Source organism: Ovis canadensis, chromosome 7 (assembly GCF_042477335.2).
Source record: "Ovis canadensis isolate MfBH-ARS-UI-01 breed Bighorn chromosome 7, ARS-UI_OviCan_v2, whole genome shotgun sequence".
In the NCBI taxonomy this organism is placed as follows: domain Eukaryota; kingdom Metazoa; phylum Chordata; class Mammalia; order Artiodactyla; family Bovidae; genus Ovis; species Ovis canadensis.
In genome coordinates, this window is record NC_091251.1 from 102231822 (window position 1) to 102250931 (window position 19110).

The 19110-nt window shown below is 39.0% G+C and overlaps 1 protein-coding gene across 7 annotated transcripts in view; it reads right to left on the reverse strand.

Moving 5' to 3' along the window:
• The window catches only part of CEP128 (centrosomal protein 128), a 456691-nt gene that overhangs the window by 16577 nt on the left and 421004 nt on the right, over nucleotides 1–19110 (reverse strand). For all 7 annotated transcript variants that reach the window (XM_069595215.1, XM_069595218.1, XM_069595214.1 and 4 more), the window contains 2 exons: nucleotides 13927–14004; nucleotides 10194–10307 (listed from right to left, as the gene is read on the reverse strand). In XM_069595215.1, coding sequence (XP_069451316.1) covers nucleotides 10194–10307; nucleotides 13927–14004 — 192 coding nt within the window. The remainder of the gene's footprint in view (nucleotides 1–10193; nucleotides 10308–13926; nucleotides 14005–19110) is intronic.

Genomic DNA, 19110 nt, shown 5'->3' on the forward strand with positions numbered 1-19110 from the left:
TTTCTTAATGCTCTTATTGAGCAAATTATTGTGAACATTGAAGAAAGCATGTGGTTTGTCAGGGGAACTGGGTTTGGTAGGGTTAAAGAAAAATAAAAACCCTAATGAATGCAGAGTTCCAGAGAACAGCAAGGAGAGATAAGAAGTCTTTCTTAAATGAACAACGCAAGGAAATAAGAGGAAAACAGTATGATGGGAAAGATTAGAGATCTCATCAAGAAATCTGGAGGTATCAGGGGAACATTTCATGAAAGGATGGGCACAATAAAGGACAGAGACAGTAAGGACCTAAGAGAAGCAGAAGAGTTTAAGAAATGGCAAGAATGCATAGAACTATACAAAACAGGTATTAATGACAGGATAATGATGATGGTATGGTCCACCATCTAGGGCCAAACATCCTGGAGTCAAGCGGGCTTTAGGAAGCATTACTACAAACAAGGCTACTGCAGGTGATGGAATTCTAGCTGAGTTATTTAAAATCCTAAAATATAATGCTGTTAAAGTGCTGCACTCAATATGTCAGCAAATTTGGAAAACTCAGCCAGGAGCCTAGGGCTAGAAAAGGTCCAATTTTCATTCCAATCCCAAAGAAAGGCAGTGCCAAAGAATGTTCAAACTACTGGACAACTATGTTCATTTCACATGCCAGCAAGGTCATGCTCATAATACTTCAAGCTAGGCTTCAGCAGTATCTGAGCTAAGAAATTCCAGATGTACAAGATGGGTTTAGAAAAGGTAGGGGAACCAGAGATCAAACTGCCAACATTCATTGGATCACAGAGAAAGTAATTCCAGAAAAACCATCTACTTCTGCTTTGTTGACTATGCTTAAACCTTTGTGTGGTTTCCACAATAAACTATGGAAAATTCTTAAGAGATGGGCATACCAGACCACCTTACCTGTCTCCTGAGAAACCTGTATGTGCGTTAAGAAGCAACGGTTAGAACCAGACATGGAACAATGGACTAATTTAAAATTCAGTTCAGTTCAGTTGCTGAAGTAGATGTTTTTCTGGAACTCTCTTGCTTTCTCGATGATCCAGCGGATGTTGGCAATTTGATCTCTGGTTTCTCTGCCTTTTCTAAAACTAGCTTGAACATCTGGAAGTTCAGCGTTCACATACTGTTGAAGCCTGGCTTGGAGAGTTTTGAGCATTACTTTGCTAGTGTGTGAGATGAGTGCAATTGTGCGGTAGTTTGAGCATTCTTTGGCATTGCCTTTCTTTGAGATTGGAATGAAAACTGACCTTTTCCAGTCCTGTGGCCACTGCTGAGTTTTCCACATTTGCTGGCATATTGAGTGCAGCACTTTCATAGCATCATCTTTTAGGTTTTGAAAGAGCTCAACTGGAATTCCATCACCTTCACTAGCTTTGTTTGTAGTGATGCTTCCTAAGGCCACTTGACTTCACATTCCAGGATGTCTGGCTCTAGGTGAGTGACCACACCATCATGATTATCTGGGTCATGAAGATCTTTTTGTATAGTTCTTCTGTGTATTCTTGCCACCTCTTCTTAATATCTTCGGCTTCTGTTAGGTCCATATCATTTCTGTCCTTTATTGAGCCCATCTTTACATGAAATGTTCCCTTGGTATCTCTAATTTTCTTGAAGAGAGTCTATTTTTTCCCATTTTATTGTTTTCCTCTATTGCTTTGCACTGATCACCGAGTAAGGCTTTCTTATCTCTCCTTGCTGTTCTTTGGAACTCTGCATTCAAATGGGTATATCTTTCCTTTTCTCCTTTGCCTTTTGCTTCTCTTCTTTTCACCGCTATTTGAAAGGCCTCCTCAGACAACTATTTTGCCTTTCTTTTTCTTGGGGATGGTCTTGATCACTGCCTCTTATACAATATCACGAACCTCCATCCATAGTTCTTCAGGCACTTGGTCTATCAGATAATCCCTTGAATCTATTTGTCACTTCCAGTGTATAATCCTAAGGGATTTGATTTAGGTCATACCTGAATGGTCTAGTGGTTTTCCCCACTTTCTTCAATTTAAGTCTGAATTTGGTAATAAGTAGTTCATGATCTGAGGCACAGTCAGCTCCCAGTCATGCTTTTGCTGACTGTATAGAGCTTTGCCATCTTTGGCTGCAAAGAATATAATCAATCTGATTTTGGTATTGACCATCTGGTGATGTCCATGAGTAAAGTCTTCTGTTGTTGGAAGAGGGTGTTTGCTATGACCAGTGCATTCTCTTGGCAAAACTATGTTAGCCTTTGCCCTGCTTCATTCTGTACTCCAAGACCAAATTTGCCCATTATTCTAGGTATTTAAATTTAGGAAAAATTAGTTTAAAATTAGGAAAAGTGAAGTGAAGTCACTCAGTCATGTCCGACTCTTTGCGACCCCATGGGGTGTAGCCTACCAGGCTCCTCTGTCCATGGGATTTTCCAGGCAATAGTACTGGAGTGGATTGCCATTTCCTTCTCCAGAGGATCTTCCCGACCCAGGGATCTAACCCGGGTCTCCCGCATTGTAGACAGACACTTTACCGTCTGAGCCACCGGGGAAGTCTGTCAAAGCTGTATATTGTCACCCTGCTTATTTAACTTAAATGCAGAGTAAATCATGTTACATGCCGGGCTGGATGAATTACAAGCTGGAATCAAGATTGCTGGAAGAAATATCAACAACTTCAGATATGCAGATGACACCACCCTTATGGCAGAAAAGGAAGAGGAACTAAAGAGCTGCTTGATGAAAGTGAAAGAGGAGAGTGAAAAAGCTGGCTTAAAACTCAACATTCAAAAAACTAAGATCATGGCATCTGGTCCCATCACTTCATGGCAAATAGAAGGTGAAAAACTGGAAGCAGTGACAGACTTTATTTTTCTGGGCTCCAAAATCACTGTGGATGGTGACTGCAGCCATGAAATTAAAAGATGCTTGCTCCTTGGAAGGAAAGCTATGACCAACCTAGACAGTGTATTAAAAACCAGAGACATTACTTTTGCCAACAAAGGTCCATATAGTCAAAGTTATGGTTTTTCCAATAGCCATGTATGAATGTGAGAGTTGAACCATAAGAAAGCTGAGCGCTGAGGAACTGATGCTTTCAAACTGTGGTGTTGGAGAAGACTTTTTAGAGTCCCCTGGATTGCAAGGAGATCAAGGCAGTCAACTGAGGAAATCAGTCCTGAATATTCATCAGAAGGACTGATGCTGAAGCTGAAGCTTCAATACTTTGGCCACCTGATTGGAAGAACTGACTCACTGGAAAAGACCCTGATGTTGGGAAAGATTGAGGGCAGGAGGAGAAGGGGGTGACAGAGGATGAAATGGTTAGATAGTACCACCAACTCAATGGATGTGAATTTGATCAAACTTTGAGAGACAGTGAAGGACAGAGAATCCTGGTGTGATGCAGTCCAATTTGGGGTGGCAAAGAATCGGACATGTCTTAGCAACTGCACAATAATAGCAAAAAATATGTTCATACAAGTACTCATTTTGACTCCTAAATAATCACTTTTGCTCCTTTGCTGTTTTCAGGTTTTATAGCAAAAATATCTCAACTTATTTGGCAACCTTTTGTTTAACTTTTAAAATGGCAAGATGCAATCAACTAGTTAAATATTATGGCTGGAAAGTTAGTCTTAGTCAGTTCAAAAGAACAAAATTGCTTCAGAGTTCAGCATGATTCAATTGCCTGTGAGGTTTCAGATGTGTCATCTAACAATTACTGGAAAAATAACAATGAAATCTGTTAGAATTCCGTAAAAGGCTGAAGTTAGGGAAAAAAAGTTTAATCATCAAATTAGCATGCACTGCGTATTCTGGAGTCAAAGATAAGGCAGACAGTGTCTGCCCTCAAAAGTCATATAATCCGCAGAATAGCATTTCCCAAATTTCAGTATTTACCTTTAGCTGCATTTACTATTTCTTTTATGGTAACTTAAAGATTAGACTTGCACCTCAAATCATCAGTTCCCCTCTCCACCCCCGATGGCTCAAATGGTAAAGAATCTGCCTGCAATATGGGAGACCCGGGTTCAGTCCCTGGGTAGGGAAGATCCCCTGGAGGAGGGCATGGCAACCCACTCCAGTATTCTTGCCTGGAGAATCCCACGGACAGAGAAGCCTGGTGGGCTACAGTCCATGGGGTCTCAAAAAGTGACCCTTTACTTTAAAGGGTCACTTTACTTTAAAAAGTCACACCCTTTACTTTAAAAGCCACTTAAAGTCATTTACTTTATTGTTTTTTTGTTTTTTTTTTTTAAGATTAGTCTTGCACCTTAAATCATCAGTCCTCAACCTTTTTGGCACCAGGGACCAGTATTGTGGAAGACAATTTTTCCAATGATGGGGGGAGGGAGTTTCAGTTGATTCAAGGGCAGTAGGCTTCAAGCTCTTAAGAGAATCTAATGCCACTGCTGATTTGATAGGAGGTGGAGCTCAGGCCTTAATCTGAGTGATGGGGAAAGGATGGAAAGACAGGCAAAGCATTGCTTGCCCGCCACTCATCCCCTGCTATGTAGCCAGGTTCCTAACTCAGGCCAGGGACCATTTCTGGTCTGTGGCACAAACGCTGGGGACCCTTGCCCTGAATCTCTGTATAGGGCTTCCCAGGTGGTGGAATGATAATGAATCTGCCTGCCAATGCAGGAGTCACAAGAGACAAGGGTTTGATCCCTGGGTCAGGAAGATCCCCTGGAGTAGGAAATGGCTATTCTTGCCTGGAGAATCCCTTGGATGGAGGAGCCTGGCAGGCTACAGTCCACAGGGTCACAAAGAGTCAGACAAGATTGAGAGACTTCACTTTCTTTCTTTCCTGGAGAGGTTGAAATGATGGCAAATTGCTTGGGGCTGGCAGAAGCATAGAGCTACATTACATAGCAGTTTATACACAACTTCTTTAAAAAGCATGGAGAGAGATGGTTATAAGTCAGATAAAGCTCCCTCAGTTTCCACCGTGGGATTGCCACTACTATTCCCAAGCAATATCTATAAAATTACTTAAGTAATACAGTGATGATATATTTTAATAGTCATTAAGTGAAAATCACCTCCAATTGTGAACTGCACCAGGAGTTACATATTGCATGCTTCAGAAGCTGACAATTGTAGACGATTTAAGATATGGACAGAAATAGCTGACCTTAGAGAGAAAATGCAAACAGTCATTAATTGCTATGAGCAAAGCATAAACAAACCACGGAACAATTCAAGCAGGGAGAAACAGCTTCTAGGAGCAGCACACATGTGCTTACACTGAGCAAATATGACAATGGGCTTTGTCAGACTCTGCCTTCATAACCTGTGCTGAAAGCCATTATCATCGCTTCCTTACCCACCTCTGCTTATCCTGTAAAACATCTGCTTTTAAAGAGAAGTTGCCTACTAGCTCTTCTGCTAAAAATTGAAAATGGAGGAAGGATGGGAACAAAACATGCCTTTTGTGATTTTACTGAAAACTCCACTGCTAATTAAAACCATATACTGAACGTGGGTAGAGAGCAAAAAGGGCAGGTAGCAAATGGGAATATCTTGGACAAAACCATGCTCCTCTGTGAATTCCAATTAGCAACGCTATGTTATTGGCTGACTGTTGAACATTCTGTTCTATTCGAAACAGCTGGGACAGCAAAGAAGTCTGTTGTCTTACAGAAAGCCAGTTAGGCCTGATGAAATGAGCTACAGAATGTTTTGTTGTGTATACAACACTGTGTCCGATTCAGCAGTGAATTGACGTCTCCATATATACTTCGAGATCAGGCTTCGTCCAGTTAACTTAGGAAGCTCAACACAACATTACATTATGTTCTCAGCAATTGTTGACACTGGTCCTGCTGAAAATCTTGATGGGTTTCTAGAAACCTGATCCTTTTGAGCCTGGTGATGGCCCTTGGAGTAAACAGTGGGCGATGAGTCTCCTTCTGGATTGAAAGGGAATCCGACTTGCACACTTTCTACTATACCTCCCCCTCCACCGGCAGCAGTGCAGTCATACTGGATGTCTCACTGCCTTCTGACATCAGTGAAAACATGAGCGAAGCCAGCTGCCAACATGGTTCTCCTGTTCCAACAGCTATTTGTCTGTCAACAGTAATACAGTCAGGGTTCTACGACTGTAATGCTAACAGTGATTCTTCTCCAAACAGATGAGGATAAAACACTTCCATGGACCTTGTCATCACGAGCCTCTTTTCAAACGACTTGAGAGCATCTTTCTTCTCTGAACTTCCACTGCTGTTTATTGGGATCGATTTTAAAATATTTTTTTTTGGGGCTGTGCTGGGCCTTACGGCAGCCCACTGGCTTTCTCTAGTTGCGGTGTAGAGTGCAGCCCAGGTTCTAGAGTGCAGGGGTTCAGTAGCTGTGGTGTGTGGGCTTATCTCCCCGGTGGCTTGTGGGATGTTAGTTCCCCCACCAGGGATTGAACCTGTATCCCCTGCATTGGAAGGTGGATTCTTAACTACTGGCTCATCAGGGAAGTCCCCTAATGGGGTCGTCTTTACAGCATTTATCCCTTTCTCCGTTGTACTAGTTATTTGCGTTCCTAAGGATTGGTAATGATTTTTCTTACGAAAATGCCATCATCCCCTCCACCTTTCAGTGCTGGGTCTTGTGCGCAGCGGAAATTCAGTACATGTTTGCTGGATGCTGTCGTCAGCAACAACAGACTTGAAGATCTTACCTTAAGAACAGAAGCTCTCAAAGGCAGAGATCTTTGTTTTGTTCACTGCTGTGATTCCCATGCACCTAGAAAGTTCCTGGCACATGGTTGAAACTCAACAAATATTTGTTGAATGACTGAATAGTATTACGACTTTACAAAGAACTTGCGTAGTATGTATTTGGCTGATAAATGAAGAAAAGAGAACACTTCACCTAACATGTAAAGGAAGTAAGAACAGTTTGGTAAAAGTCTCCTTTCTCTAGACCAGGAGTTGGCAAAATTTTCCCACAGAGGGTCTGATGATAAATCTATGAGGCTTTGTGGGCCATACAGTTTCTGCTGCAACTACTCAACTCTGCCACTGAGCATGAAAGCTACCATAGACAGCACATGAAGAAGTGTTTTTACTTACAAAAGCAGTCAGCAGGCAAGATTTGGCCCATGGCTGGCAGTCTGCCAAACTGTGCTCTAAAACAGCTGTACAGAAATTATCTATAAGGATTAAGATGACAGATAACTATTCTCTACTCGAAGACCTGCCTTCTGTATGCTTATACGTGCTGCCACCCCCATCTCCGACAGGTAATGCAGTGCTTTGGCAATATAGCCTGTACAGAATTTGAGCAAGCTCTGGGAGATAGTGAAGGACAGGGAGGCCTGACATGCTGCAGTCCATGGTGTTGCAAAGAGTTGGACATAACTGAGTGACTGAACACCAACAAATCAGAGGCAGCTTCTCTGATTATCCAGGAAGCTAAGAAATTAACAATTTTTTCACTGCCCATATGAACTTATTTCTTTTGAAGCTGCCTCCCCTTTCATTCTTAATAAGTTATTTTTATAAAAAGCATATAAGAAAATGATCATTGGTATTTATGATTTGCAAAAATGTGCTCTCACATTTTTCGCAATAATGACTACAAAAAATGTGACAGTCTCATGAGTTTTGCGTTAGATCACTGCATTATTTCAGGCCAGACATCTGCTACATGGGATAATAATCTACATATTCATCACTGAAATGGATCAACATTTAAAAATGTTTAAGAAGTATTAATGTGGAACAATGTCATCATACAATGTGCTTTGTGGCTCTTTCCTGTATTTGTACTGCCTATTTGCAAAATTTTCAAACTTATTTCTCATTTTGATAAGTGTTGGCCTCACAAAACCAGGCTTGATTTCCTCTTCAGCTGCAAATGTAATTTTAAAGAGAACTCCAATGAGATTACTTGCTGAACATGTTAAACATTCATAGCTTTGCCATATGCTGTTATAGAAATTGCATTGATTTATAGCAATTTGGGTGCCACTAGATAGCACTGATTCACCTGATACTGAATCTAACTGTATTGGGAAGCAATGTCTTAAATGTTTCATCTCCTTTTAGACCTCTATTGAACTAAGAGCCATACACTGTGTTTCTGTACTTTTGGAGAAAACAGACTTTTATTTATTAAAGATATTGTCCTGCATTTGGTGACTTCTAAAAAAAATTAAGAGACAGCAGATCCAAACTTACACCATAATAGCCTGGTGGTCAAGGATATAGATTCTTGTAACCAGGCAGATTTAGGTTTTAACCATTTAATTGCTTTAACCATTAAGCGATTAATCACTTAATTGCTCTATAACCTGGTTTTCTTCAGTGGTTAAAAAAAAAAAAGAGGCTTGCTGTGAGGATTAAATGAAATCAGGCACATAAAGCATAAGACACATAAAAAAAGAGCAATTTCATGTAGTTTGTTCTAATCTGTGCTCAATAATGAGTAGTTATTATTATTAGCTATTGTTGTCTAAGCCTTGTTCTTCTGCTTAAGTCAGTGGCACTCTAAGTGGCGGAGAAATGCTTGAGTATATGGGACCTGATGAGAATGTTGGAAGACAATTTAGTGAACTTAAAATTTGCCATATACGGTAACATGATTGCTGCTATAATCAATAATACCAGTATAAAGAGCAAAGGTATAAAAAAGCACAAAGTCACAGGCCGCCCTCTTCGCAGTAAGGGCATAAATAACACGGCATATTGTGTTAAGTTTCTGTTTGAGATGGGGGAAGTAAAGAGCTCATTTTAAGCATGCCAGGGAGGGCTTATGTAAATGAACACTGTCTTTACATCCACTGAGCATTCTGTCCAATTACATTCAGAGGAGGGAAGATGCACCTTAAAAATAATTACACTTGGCTGAAATAAGTGAATATATACAGTGTAATGAATATGCATACATATTGAACTTTGTAAGAATATAAAAGAGCTGAAACTTTAGCTTTATTTTCTAAATTGACTTGGAGTGCACTATGGATGGATCCTCTCTAGCTCAGTGTTCTCAGAGGGAGAGGGCAGCTTTGCCCTCCAGGGGATGTCTAGCAACATCCAGAGACACTTTTGGATGCCACAACTTGGGATGGGGAATGTGACTGGTATCCAGTGCATAGATTCTTAGGGACGCTGCTTAACATCCTACAATGCCTAGGACAGCGTCGGCAGCAAAGAATTACCTGGCATACATGTCACTAATGCTGGGGTTAAGAAGTTCAGCTCTAGGCTGACAACTGTTAAAGGTCAAATGAGTTTCAAGTCACCCATAACCCACATGGGTCTTAGACAGCTTCTAGGGAATGGTTTGTAATTTAGGTCAAATCTTCCCAGTCTCTTATATGGTCCCCTACTAGTGAATCACAGACAGAAGTAGTAATATGGAGCTCTTATCCTCATGAAATGATCTTCTATAAACGTTGATCCTAGGAAATACTATAGGCTATTTCACCTACTGAGGATTTTAGTGCAGAGAGAGGAATAGTCAGACTTACACAATGAGGAGGGTGGCCATCCACACTAAGCCACTGACCAATCGAGAGGCCAAGCGGTTCTTGGCTCAGGATTTCTTATTGTTGTTTAGTCACTAAATCGTGTCCATCTCTTTGCGACACCATGGACTGTAGCCAACCAGGCTCCTCTACCCGTGGGATTTCCCAGGCAAGAATATTGGAGTAGGCTGTCATTTCCTTCTCCAGGGGATCTTCCCAACCCAGGGATTGAACCCACATCTCTAGCATTAGCAGGCAGATTCTTTTCCACTGAGCCATCTGGGAAGCCCACCAGGATTTCCTAAGTAGCATCAACTCCCATAGACAAACATATTAAGCAACAATGAAAATGAAAGGAAAGAAAGCAAAAATCGCTCAGTCCTGTCCTACTCTTTGCGACCCCATGGACTATACATTCTCTAGGTCAGAATACTGGAGGGGGTAGCCCTTCCCTTCTCCAGGGGATCTTCCCAATCCAGGGATTGAACCCAGGTCTTCCGTACTGCAGGCACATTCTTTACCAGCTGAGCCACAATGGCATACACTTACAGATTAGTTCTCAGATAAAAAGTTATAAACACAATCCCTGAATTTTTATTTTCTACTTCTACAATATTGAAGATCTATCTCTTACATCAAGACATTTCTTTCATTAAGTACCCTTATGCAAATGCCGCAGGGCCTGCTTAGAAAGCTATAGTCATAACCATGGGTGACACCCAAAGTCTGCAAATGTATATAAAGGACATTACTTTGAAGCTTTGGATTCTGAGCTTGGTGTCATCCCGGCACTGCTGAAGAGAATCTCTGTGAACTCGGTATTTCGAATATCTCCCGTCAATTCTGTCAGATAAACTGCGGGAACCCTGCAAAAACAAGAAAGGGTCTAAATTGGTAGATGAAAGAGAAACCAGAGCTTGAAATTAAGCTGAGAAAGTTTTGATACCTAGATAATAAACTATTAGAGGCATTTAGAGGGATATACAGACAAATCATAGGCTCCCTTCACTGTCCCTTAGAATTGCACTTAGCAAAAAAAAAAAATTCTCTTTCTTTAACACTACCTTCTATTATTTCATGTAGATTTTTAAATGTAAGGATAGCTCATCTTGGGACTTCCCTGGTGGTCCAGTGGTTAAGACTTTGTGTTCCAATGCAGGGGGTATGGGTTCGATCCCTGACTGGGGAACTCAGATCCCAAATGCTTCAGGGCCAAAAGACCAACACCATAAAACAGAAGCAACCTTGTAACAAATTCAATAAAGACTTTAAAAATGGTCCACATCAAAAATATCTTGAAGAAAAAAAGGAATAGCTCACTAGCCCTCAAAAGCATGAAAAGATTCAGGTAATAAATTAAGACAGAAAAAACTACCAGGGCCTGCCTGCCTTTCTATTTTTCCTTCTTTCTGAGGAGAGAGGATAGAACACAGCAAGCAGTCACTGCAGCCTGTTACTTAGACTTTTTTTTTTTTTTTGCTGCACTGCAGGGCATATCAGATTTTAGCTCCGCAAGCAGGGATCTAAACTGGGCAACCCCTGCATTGGAAACCTGGAATCTTAACCACTGTACTACCAGGGAAGTCCCCTATGTAGACCCTTCTAGTATGAATTAGGGAGAAATGAAACAGAATTAGGGCAACTGATTTTCATATATAAGAAAAATCATCTATGGAATTTAGCTCCCCAAATAACTTTTTGAATGTTCAGACCAGAAGGGGTATTAGAATTCCAAAGTTATCATTTTTATTTAAAAAAAAAAGTTACATCCCAGGTAAGTTAAGAATGACCTATCCAAGGCTAGGCAATTTGTGGCAGAGTGACCTTGGAACCCAAAGCTGTTCCCTCTCCTCCATATCAAATATGTAATGTTTAAATGTAGGATTGTGGGTGCTGAACCATTCCTTTCAAAATAAGGATTAACAATTTAAAAATGAAGTGGGACAGGGAGGGAGGGACAGAGAGAAACAGAGAGAGACAGAGACTATGACACCTTTAAATAAGAATAAAGTCAAGATCATCTAAGTAAGATGACATCTGTATTCACATTTAGTTGTCAGAGACTACAGTGTCGTCCAAAACCATGTGAAATGCATTTTCACATATATGCTAGTGATGCCAGTGTGAGTAGGAACAACAGAGATAATATTGTTCAAGTCTCTCATTTTATGGATGAGGAAATAAGCTCTAAGATATTAAATGATTTGTCTGGGGCAGGGGCATGAACCAGAACTTAGGTTTTTAAACTTGTTAACCGCACATTGAATTTTAGAAAGTTTTAAGGATTTGAAAAATATAATTTACATCTAGTAATCTAAAAGCTTTATATATTTTTATTTAAGGCAATGTTTTCATTAATTGATTACATGACCTCTTTTTATCATATAGATGGCTTTAGAATATATGGGACTGGGTTTCAGGCTAGAGGCAGTAGGCAAAACAGATGGGCTTTCCTATAAATATGTAGAATTATATCATAGTTTTATATAATCTACACACTCCAAGCTTAAGTTTGAGTAGTAAAAGGAGGGAAAATAATGCCAACCTATAATGTGTCTCTGAGGATGTGAAGAAATATAAAATGCTTAGCTTTTGCTTGCCATATATAGTGCGTAATACTTGCTAAGGAATATCTTTACATTTTAAACGTAGATGTTTCAATTTGAATGACTAAAAGTACAATTCTAAATTTTGAAAAACATTGTCTCTAAAAATTTCACCATCTTTCTATGTGAGTGTGCATACACACAAGCTAAATTTGTAGATAATTAATAGCCCATATGATGAAAAACAATACAGAAATTTGGCAATAGTAGAGAACAACTTTTACATTGTACTTGTGAACATTCTGTTTAATGTAGGCCACTGAGGAAAAATGAGCTGTTACCGGAGGTTAAATTTTACATTTTTATATTGGTATAAGACAGGCATCCTCATGCAAAGAGTTAATTCATTGGAAAAGACTCTGATGCTGGGAGGGACTGGGGGCAGGAGGAGAAGGGGACGACAGAGGATGAGATGGCTGGATGGCATCACTGACTCGATGGACGTGAGTCTGAGTGAACTCCGGGAGTTGGTGATGGACAGGGAGGCCTGGTGTACTGCGATTCATGGGGTCGCAAAGAGTCGGACACGACTGAGCGACTGAACTGAACTGAACTGAAGACAGGCATCCGTTTCTCGGGTGACAAATGTTTCTAATACTGTTTCTAATACTTTCTCTCTTGCCTGCCCTTCATTCACTGTGGTAACTTCTATTATCTGAAGAGAAAAGAGTGGAAAGGACATGGGTGTAACATATTGTCTCCTTTCTGCATTGGGTCACATAAGGGTGAACAGAGATTATATCTTTTTGTACATTTTTCATAATTGTTTGATAGAGACTGAGATTTAGACTACAAATATAAAATCGAATCATGAGAAAGAATTGAAGCTTTAATAAAGTACACTAGAAATGCCTGGTTTTATTCTATACGTGATAGTCTAGATTCCCACATGTGGCAGCTCCTTAGATCCCACTCAAAAATGCTCAGTTACTCAACTAGCAAAATACACAGTGAAATTTTAAAATAGTATAGACCTTGAAAGCTGAATCGCATTAATACCTCCAAGAATCAATATGGCATGATCTGCCTTATATTTTTTACTTACTATAGTCTCAAGTATGTTAGAGTTGAGCAGAACCTAAATATAAGTTATGTTTTAAAGGCAATGTGAAATGAACGGTTAATGCTTTTCAAAAAGAGACTCTCACCTATGTTTGTTCATACAGGGTCAAAAAAATTACAGATCATGAAAACTGTCCACTACATATGCATCCCTAAGGGGACATGTGAAAATGCTATCTGGGCTGGACCTTGTTTGGCATGACTGGGCGGCAGGGTTATTTGCTTTGCCTCTCTCCTCTATGAGCAACTTAAAAAAAAAAAAGATTATAGTAGGTAAACCCACATACGTAATTAACTGACTTCATAAGGAAATCCTTTGTGGTTAGAGTTCTATCAATAAATAGCATTAGATACAAAATCTAAAATTTTATGTGGATTTGAATCATTATATTGTCATATAGGGATAACCTGTGTACTACTGTATCTCTAAGACAAACAGTACTCTGGAAATTAAATGATTTAATAAAAGAAGGTAATTCACAAATGAAAACTGCTCATCAAAAAGTTATATATTACCAATGTAATGTATTTTAATTCTTAGATTTTTCTAAATTATAATGAAAGCTTTAGGGAGCCAAATGAGCTTCTGGTAATAGGGTAAAAGTCTCTATTTTCCTTTATTGTGCTAACATATAAATTCCATTATTTTCAAGCCTGGCTTCACAAATGTCAATAAACTTGGATAAGATTGAGAGCTAAGAGTCTCCAAGCTCTTTGGTTTTCCTCCCTCCCCACAATTTTCTTTGCACATCAGGAAGATGTCACTTGTTCTCACTCAGATACAAATACTGAAAGAGACAAGCCAACTCTTTCTCACTCGGAAGCCTTTGAAATCTTCTAGTAGGCTCAGTTTCTCAGGCACAGACTCCAGATGGTCCAAAGCCACTCGGGTACTCTAGAAAAGAAAACAAGGCAAGCAAACATAATAAAAAATTGATCAATACTCTCAGAATCCAACTACTAAAAATCGTCTGTACCACTGGCATAAGCAGTTCAAGCTGTAGATTGAGAGAGTCAACTAAGAAGAAATAGTATTTCTAAGATAAATGTATGTTTTCAAATCAGAAAATAAAAGTTTCAAAGAAATATATGAGATACATTTGCAAACTGCCTCAGATACAAAGCTCTTCCTAGATAACTGCTTTCAACTGATATGCTATGAAACTTTCTATAGAGAATTTCATATTAATTTACAAACCTGCTTCAGTGCACATCAGAAATAAATCACAAGGTAATAATGAGAAACAGATAAATTTGCATTTACTTATCTACAGAGCCCATTAGAGATCCTTACATGTTGCCATTGTAAAGAAGAAAAGAGCTCTCAACAATTGTTTGAGTTAAAAAGAAAAAGCGCAGTTCTCAAAAGACTTGGAAGAAATATCTGAAATTAAAGATTTCGCCACAGGGACAAAAGGTCCTGTTGATTACAAATCAATAACTTCTACAGTCTTTGATTAGCTAGTCACTGATTTATACATACCAATATAACCACTAAGAGGGAATGACCTGAAAATTATTTCAAAGCCAATACTGAATTAAAAAGTTAAATGTAGAATAACCTTGAGACCAGTGACTGTACCATACACACCTCTGTATTCTAACTCCTGTCACAGGGCAGGCACATAGATAGCTTTTACATTCAAAACAAACTGTAAATATTCAATGAAATTAAAAACAACCCCCGCGGCTATGGCATGGGAAGAAAGGGGTCTGCAAGGACCTGCACGGAAGATTGCACGGAGCTGTTGAGAAGTTAGTGTTCCAAGTGTTCCTCCATGTCTCCCACATGAACAGATCTGCACAACAGATTATGAATGAAAGTGACGAGTGTCCCTTCTGGACCGAGAGGGTTGAGTCTGTGTGTTCCCTCTTCCGTCTTACATCCTGCCATAAGGACCCTGGAGACCACATGTTCCAGAGGGCAGAACTACAAGACAGAGAAGAGCCACCCACTGTATTGGAACGTAATGGGCATGAAAAAGCAAACTGCACAGTGTTAAGCTGTAAGATTTCATGGTTTGTTAGTTACCAATGCATAGCACATAATTTGTTGCAAAAATACCTGAGCTTATATAATCAAACTGTAGGCTAATCAGGTGGTCAGATGGCTTTTTTTTTTTTTTTTAACTGGGAGGAGGCTCCATATTATATGTACAAGAGGGTTTTTTCTCAGGGGGAGTTCAATTTCTTTGGGGAACTAGACAGGGTTAGGAACTGGTGTTGTCATCATCTGATAGACCCACTTTTATTTCCTGTTCGGATCCCTGTCTCACACTGCTGCCGCTCTCTGCCTTCACCTCTAATTCAGCGCTTCTCCAGAGTATACCCTTATGGCTCCCTGAAAGGTGTGCAGAGAGGTACGGATGGAGACAGTTTGGAGGCTCTAACTCTTCCTTGAAGACACTTCCAATGTCCTTATTTCCACTCTTTCCTTCTGCAATAAAAAAGTGCCACCAGCTCAAACACCTTTCTGAAATTCTACAGGCTGAATAAAATCTGCCTTCCAAAGCTCTCCCCTTGACAGGCATGTTAAGAGTCATTTTACCCTCTTTATTGTTATGAGTCATTTTGCCCTATCTTCTTTGGAGTTATAGATGTCTTCTAGTTATTAATGTGTAATCCACTGCTTCTATTTCTTCATATTTGCATTTTTCTAATGTGATTTTTGAGAGAAGAGTGGAAACATCCTTACTTCGTTTTTCGAAATTGTTAAGTTGTAAATGCTGTTTCGTCACTTTCTTAACTTTTCAAGTTCTACTTAAACTTCCTTTCCAAGTTCCACTTAAAGGACTTAAGTGTTTTGTTCCTTCCCCTTAACTTGTACTATTGTTAGTCTTTTTGTAGCATGTGCTCAACTTAAACCGCCATGCATTTTAAATAGCTTAATTTAATGTTTTCATACGTAGGATGGATTCATCAAAACATGTTTCTTAGACTCACAGACAACAGACAACAGTCTTCTTGCTGCCAGGGGAGGGAGCAGGAAGGGATGGCCTGTAAGTCTGAAGTTAGTAGATGCGGACTATTACACCTGGAATTCATAAACAACAAGGTCCTATTGGACAGCACGGAGAACTCTATTCAATATCCTGAGATAAATCATAATGGAAAAAATATAAAAAAGACTGTGCATACATTTATAGCTGGATCACAGTATGTTGTACATAAGAAATTAACACAGCATTGCTAATGAACTATATTTCACTAAAAAAAAAAAAGTGATGTTTCTTAGCATAGTCTCTCACGTGTAGATTTAGGAGAACTAGTAGTTTTAGCCACCATATATGCTACATTCATTTAAATAGTAAAATTATAGCTTTCCTCAAGAATTATATTGGCCCTTGAATAGTAAAATACAAATCAATGCCATGGTGATTTTAAAGCAGAATTTTATGCATTGGATAAACTCTTCTTCATAAACAATAGCTTTAGTACAACTTGTTATTTAAAAACTTTCATTTTCTCATCTCATAATTTTTCTCACTCAAAAGTGATGCTCTAAACTTGGGTTAAATATTAATATGTTAAACTCATTGTGATCTTAAAATAAGCAAATAATCTTTTCCCTACTGTAAAACCAGTAGATTATGTAAGTATTTTGGCTTAGAATTTTCAATCAACCAAGTGATGCATGAAAAAGGTTTTTTTGGTTGCATGTTTACATGTACTAGTTTATTTTGACTATTTGATTATGTTTGGGGGTACTTATTCAAATGGTGACTTTTTTTGAGTAAACCTTCAATCTTAAAAAAATTGCTTGGCTCCTTCTTACGTACAGTTATTTTTCTACTTCCATCCCCAACCTCCTGTGTCTCAGTTAATATCTTCATATTTTCTCTTCATCTTTTTCAGTTGTGATTATTTTATATTCCATTTTTGGGTTGTTTTGCAATATCTCATTCAATATCAGAAATATTTTCTGGTACACACGTCTTTCTCTTTATCCTTATATTCTAGTCAATCGATTAACACCAAATGTATTATCTAGGTAACACAGAAAAATTCGTAAGACGTAGACAGCACACTTTCTGTTCTGCAGGAACTTTTAATTTACTGGAAGGAGAATATGCATATGCAAAAGATGTAAGAACAAAGAAAAAAATTAACTGCATTTATTTTAAGGAAATTACACGTACAGATGCTGAGATTTTTAAGTCATCTGCAACAATAAGATATGAAGTAATGAAGATAATGAGACCAGGCCTGCGGCCTCTCAGGTCTCTTAATTTTACGACTGAGTGGTATTGGGGAGCACATTTATTTTTTGTCCTTTTCTCTATATGCATGTAAGTGCGCTTAAACCTACCACTTTCAAATACAGACTTAAGAGTATGCACATTCACATTCGAACTCTATTTTTTGTTTTCTTTTTTAACGTGAGGCTGGCTGGGATTCTGTGATTAGGGTCTTGTCACATTACATGGCATTTCAAGTTCACCTTCCCGCAAAAGTTTCCTGTGCTAGAAAGACAAGAAGTAATAGCAGATGGGAAGTCTAACCAGGGTTTGTTGGATTTTAGAGATACTATGAGGGCCTACAGCCTGCTAGCTCTTAGGGCAAAACACCTCACGGACAGTCAGGGAAGCTTTTTATTTTTTAAGTTGGTTAATTATTTCTGCCTTACATAGTTGAATGCTTTAAAGGGCACAGATAAGTCTTCTCTGGTAGGATTAAGGGAACAACTTCTAAAGTTTTAATGATGGCACTAGCAAATGACAGGTCCTTAACCTGTCTTTAATTTCCTGAAACCAATTTCCAAGAAAAACTAAATCAGACAATCATAGAGGGGTTTAAAGATTATTTCTCTTTTGAAAATGTTACAAGATACTAAATTTCATATCAAATTTGAAAACAAACAGAAATTCAGAACTAAGACTCCATTTCGTAAAGATCAATACAACACAAGGAATATAGTATGTGGTTTATCTCAGAGGCTTAAGAAACTGGACTTCCACTGGCCTAGGAAGCAAATGATTAATTTACCTACTTCTATGTAGTAGGACAATTAAAAACTGAACTATGCAAATGTAATTCAGTTTTACAATACAATTCTTAATCCTCATACCACCATATAATGTAGATACTGTTTTCCCCACTTTGCAGATGAAGCAACTGAGGAGCAAAGTGTAAGTAACCCTACAGTCACTCACACAGTGGCAAAATTGTTATGTAAACCCAAGTAGTCTATTTTCCTGGTAAATCACCAATTGAAAAGGAGAGCAGCCCGAAGCTGTAACAGTATGTGCTTTAAGTACATTCCTAATCCTGAGCTAGCCATCAACTCTTAGCAGCTAGAATTCTGAAGATATGTCCTTGGAGAACTTGAACCCGGGAAGAATTTCATTTTGTCAGTTCTGAAGCATCTGTGCTTAAGACCATGCATCCAATACACACACACACACAAGGGGTTGGGACATTTTTTCTGTTGATTAAAAGATGTTAGGTATGAGATTGAGTTTCATGATACTAATATTTCCTTTTCTTTTTTGTAACATCTAACACTAGTATAACACACAAACTGCCCACAAGAGGTGTTTTAATAAATGTTGGCCGCCTGAAGACAAAGGCAGAGTTACCATGTTCTAACCAACCTACTGAATCCTGGCCTCTACATTAAAAACCTAGAAGTAAAAGTCTGCTGTTTCATTTATTTTCTCTAGACTAAGGGTAAGATCCAGTGGTAGAAACAACAGTGAAATTCAGAAATCCTGTCTGTCAAGTCTTCCGGCTTTTGCACCTACAGGCTTGTTTAGATATCTGTTGGAAAGGGCCATGAATCAGCTGGCAATTGTACTATTCCAAAACCTTCAACACACACCCAACTGCTATGGAGCTGAACGGTTTGTACTGGTGCACAGAATATTTTTCTTTAGGCACTCCTCTGCTTCAGACTTCAGGGAAATTGGATAATACAGCATGACAACATAAGTAGCAGTTATTAGAACTAGAAAGGAGCTTCACTGCAATTCTTAAGATTCCTGTCTCGCGTAGACAAAGC